Below are 4,414 nucleotides of genomic sequence, written 5' to 3' on the forward strand. Positions count from 1 at the left end.
GTTGTTAGCTATATTCGCGGGATTAGCTCGGAATCAGTTGTGTAAAGGGTCCAGCCCCCTCCTCTATAAATAGAGAGGTCTACGGCCGATTTGTAATCATCAACAATCGAATCAATACAACTTTTATTCGCATTTTATCCTAGGAGTAGTTCTAGTTTAGCCCTAGTTTAGCCTTCCAATCCCCAAATTCTCCGCCTCTACTCGACTCTACGTCGATTAGAGGAGTTTAGGTCGGTCTACCCGAGCCTAGACACCACCTAGGATCTCTCCTCCCCGACGGGGTCCCTCCCGAGAGCGAGATCCAGGCGCCGCCGGCGATCTTCCGCCGCCCCTGCGCACGCGCGGACCGTCCGGCCCTAGGGCGCGGACCGTCCGGCCGTCAGGCAGGGAAACCGAGCTCCTGCACCAGGTCGCGGACCGTCCGGCCCTGCGCCGCGGACCGTCCGCGCCTGACCAGAGAGCACCGCCGCCTCGCGCCAGGTCGCGGACCGTCCGACCTTGGGCCGCGGACCGTCCGCGCCTGACCAGAGAACACCGCCGCTGGTTCTCTTGAGTAATTGGCGCCTCCAAAAAGGTGTCAACACCTCCCAGTCAAATTTGAGTTGCTGGATCGTTGCCTTCATATGATGTAGGTGATATTTTTTATTTGGAGTCATCGAACAACGAGGACGACTTAGGATTCTTTGCGAATATGGACGACAAGAGGACTTTTTTGTCGCGATGGATATTGTGGCTTCGGTCGCCTCCGGAGTAGCCAAGGGATCTTTTGGAGTGATTGAGATGATTCGGGGTAGGCGCCAACCAATTCGGGTTGGCACCAAAAAACGAAAGAGGATTTCACATGCTGGTGCTTTGGAAGCTAGGACGTCGACACGCGAACGACGCTGCGGCCGATGTCGGAAATGTTTCAAGTTGGCTGGACCTGTTTCGGGTGGCGCGTTGCGTATTGGTGGCGACAAGGTCAGCGGGCTAGATCTTGGCCCTCGTCATGTTGTACTGACAGGGGCATTGTGTGGAGTCCCTGCCCTTAATCACATTAGCGAGTCTGACCTTGGGTTGTTTGGCGAAGGCAGAGAACTTGAGATTATGTTGTTTAATTGTAGGGAGCGTGGACTTATTCTGAAGGAGGAGCCCCTAGTCCTTGATTGTACTCATCTGACCTGCAAACTTGTAATGAAGACTTCGTTTGTTGTTTTTTGTTTGCTTGTTTTGGTGCAGACATCGATTTCTAGTGACACACTTTTTTGTGCGAAATCACCGTGCGTGCGCTGATGTCTTTTAGTTCATATTGTTTTGCGATGGTCGCGAGGTAGTTGTCCTTGATTGGCAAATTAAACGCAGAATGCTCCCCTCTCCTCATGGTGGGCGCCAAATGTTGTACGTGCTGACACGTGGCCAGGTAGGCCCAAACACTCAGAGACAAATGGAACTCAGGTGCGTGACAAGACATTAGATGGGAAATGTAGCATCTCGTTCTATGTGTCCTGTCTAGTGTATTTATAGGGTCGTCTAGGGTAGGTGGTCTAAAATACGTTCATACTCTCCGCTACAGACTACATCCCCCTGAAATATTCCATATAAAGGGGTAATTACAGCACCACAACCTTCCCAGGTTGCACATACCTACAGTTACACCCACTAATTACAATGACAGACGGACCCCTTAAGGCCATGTTCGGTTCTGCCCCAATCCATATGGATTGAGGGGGATTAAGGGGGTTTCAATCCCTAATAAGTCAAAATCTCTTTCAATCCGTATCAATCCCCTCCAATCCATATGGATTGAAAATAACCGAACAAGCCCTAAGGGGTGACCTAGTGGACTGCCGACCCCGGCGAGTCGCGCTCCACATAGCCCTCGTTGTCGTCCATGGAGCCTTCGCTTCCCTCGGAAGGATTGTTTGTGCCGAAGGTCCATGAGTCGAGGTTGACGAAGTCCTTAGCTTCGGTGTGTCCCACACGTGGGCCCTCACCAAGATGCTTGCCTTTGTCGTGGCTGGTCGCTATCTGCTGAGTCGGAGGTTCTATCGGAGTTGCTAGTGAAGGCCCCGATCCACACATGTTCGTGTGCAAATGTGGTTAGTTGAAAACGAGGTGTCGAGCCTTCGCATCGTTGATCGAGGTCAAGTTTGGCCTCCATCCAACATACATATAGTTAGATTTTTTACATAATAAAATAAACATTCGGCTTCATCCTCTCCAATGAGTGAAGAATCATGTCATATTATTACAACGTTCTCACACTCATGCTTAAATCATACTAAAAAACAAAATCAGTTCGCAATCCTAGATGCAGTGGACAGCCTATTGTTACAAAGTTCTCACACTCATGCTTAGATTATTCTGAAAAAAACGAAATCAGTCCGCAATAATACTAGATATTGTAGATCATCTATAAGAAGGCAAAAAAAGGCCAAAGCCGATGTCTGTTTGACTGTTGTTTGCATTATGTGGCGGGATAATACAAGGCCAAAACCGAAGAATAATATGATACATATAGTTATTAGATAGATAGATGGTTAGATTCATCGATTAGAACGGATGCATCTTGTGAGTCGGTCTAGCTAGCTAGATAGATTGATAGTAGATAGATAGATAGACAGATAGTAGCGGACTGAAGAGTCTTTTTTGATTAGGTATAAATCAAAGCTGGGTCCTATCAATTATCTCGAAAATACATAGATATACAGATAGAAATATATGTGACAAGTCATTTTTTTTGAACAAAATAGACAATGTAAGAGTAGAATAACTGATATATATAGGCAATGTAAGAGTAGCATAACTGATATTTGGATATAATCCATATCCATCTAGAAAATTCAAATATTAGTATTTCCAAACCTATCAGTTGATTATGTTGAATAAAATGACGCCATTGCACAAAGACACACCATAGACAATGTAAGAGTAGCCTCTAATATTTGGATATCCATATCCATCTAGAAAACTCAAATACTAATATTCCCAAATGTATCTAGGATACAGAACTGTCTAATGCAGGCCACCACCCTTCAATAAGTACCGAACACAGACACACACATTCTTCGATCATCATCACTTCATCAGCCATCAGATACTTAGCTAGCACTCCTGTTCATACGACCATGGCGTCGTCCAGCAAGCAGAACGCCGCGGTGGCCGCCATCTCCGTCGCCCTGCTCCTCACTTCGCATCGTACGTAAATTTCTGCAGTATTTGTTCGAACCACTAGCTAATGGTTGAAAATAATAAAAAATCTGAAAAGGGATTACGGTGGTTGCAGTCGCAGTCGCAGTCGCAGTCGCAGCTGGAGCAGAAGCGGGAGGAGTAGCGCCGTTGAACACATGCGAAACGCCGATCGCCTGGGCTCCCTGCTTCGGCAAGACCTGGGTCTGCGTTCCCCTCTGCCTTGGACTGCACTACACCGGCGGTTTCTGCCAGCAGGAGCAGATGAGCGAGGGAGACGCCGGCGCCGAGCCTGCTATAATCGGAGGCGCCATCTGCGTGTGCACCAAGCAGTGTCTTTTGGATGTGGAGGCGGTGCAAGGTGCACCGGCACCGTCGCAGCCGCCCGTCGCCGAGCCTCCGCGGGGGATGCGTGGGGTTGGGATGCTCAACTGATGATGGTCTATATTGCTTGCCAGCGGAAAGCTGCTGGCTCGAGAGAATGTCAAATAAGCTTCTTTTTCTAAAAAAAAAATATAGAGAACTCGCTTTATCAAAATAATGTCGTTCTCGATCGTTTTCTAATATGATATCATGATATAGTGGGTGATGACTATCTCGAAACAGTCTCAAATTTTTATCATAAGTCTACATATGATATCATGAGTCATGACATATGAACAAGTTTTATGATTTTCTGACTTTTTTATGTTTTATACAATTTTAAAACAATTGGATAGCAAGTTTACGGTCATATTTCATGAGTATGGTGCTCGATAATTCTGGTATATGTTTTCCTGAAATAAGCCGTAACTTATGCTAAATAACATGAATATCATTTTTGCATTAACAATTTTCCATTTTTTGAGTAATTGCAGTTCAAATCTGAATTATCCGAAGAAATTCAATTAAACAAACAAAATCAAATAGCTATAGCAAACAATTTTATAGTTATGCAAAAATCGAACATGTAAGTCTACATAGTGTAGGAACATACCACAAAAAGTTTGATATAAAAAAGAATACAAATATAGTTTGACGAGTGTCAAAGCACTACCGGAATCGCCGGCTTTGCCGAGTGCCTGAAGCACTCGGCAAAGCCTTAAAAAACACTCGACAAAGGCTTTGCCGAATGTCGCACTCGGCAAGAGGGCTCGACATACAGTGCATCGGCAAAGCCGTCTTTGCCGAGTACTTTTCTCAGGCACTCGGCAAAGAGGCTTCTTTGCCGAGTGCCGACCCTCGGCCCTCGGCAAAGGCTCACGGC

The 4,414-nt window shown here is 46.3% G+C and overlaps 1 protein-coding gene across 2 annotated transcripts; it reads left to right on the forward strand.

Moving 5' to 3' along the window:
• Positions 1-2,796: 2,796 nt before the first annotated feature.
• On the forward strand, positions 2,797-3,848 carry LOC103648067 (uncharacterized). 2 transcript variants are annotated; one of them, XM_008672568.3, is made up of 2 exons: positions 2,797-3,177; positions 3,248-3,848. In XM_008672568.3, exons 1-2 carry the CDS (start codon positions 3,108-3,110, stop codon positions 3,601-3,603), a joined length of 426 nt encoding a protein of 141 aa, XP_008670790.1. In that variant the 5' UTR covers positions 2,797-3,107; the 3' UTR covers positions 3,604-3,848. The 2 variants fall into 2 exon arrangements, with proteins under 2 accessions (XP_008670790.1, XP_008670791.1); XM_008672569.4 differs by having other exon boundaries at positions 3,266-3,848.
• Positions 3,849-4,414: the final 566 nt, after the last annotated feature.

The sequence above is a fragment of the Zea mays genome, chromosome 2 (assembly GCF_902167145.1).
Source record: "Zea mays cultivar B73 chromosome 2, Zm-B73-REFERENCE-NAM-5.0, whole genome shotgun sequence".
In the NCBI taxonomy this organism is placed as follows: Eukaryota; Viridiplantae; Streptophyta; class Magnoliopsida; order Poales; family Poaceae; genus Zea; species Zea mays.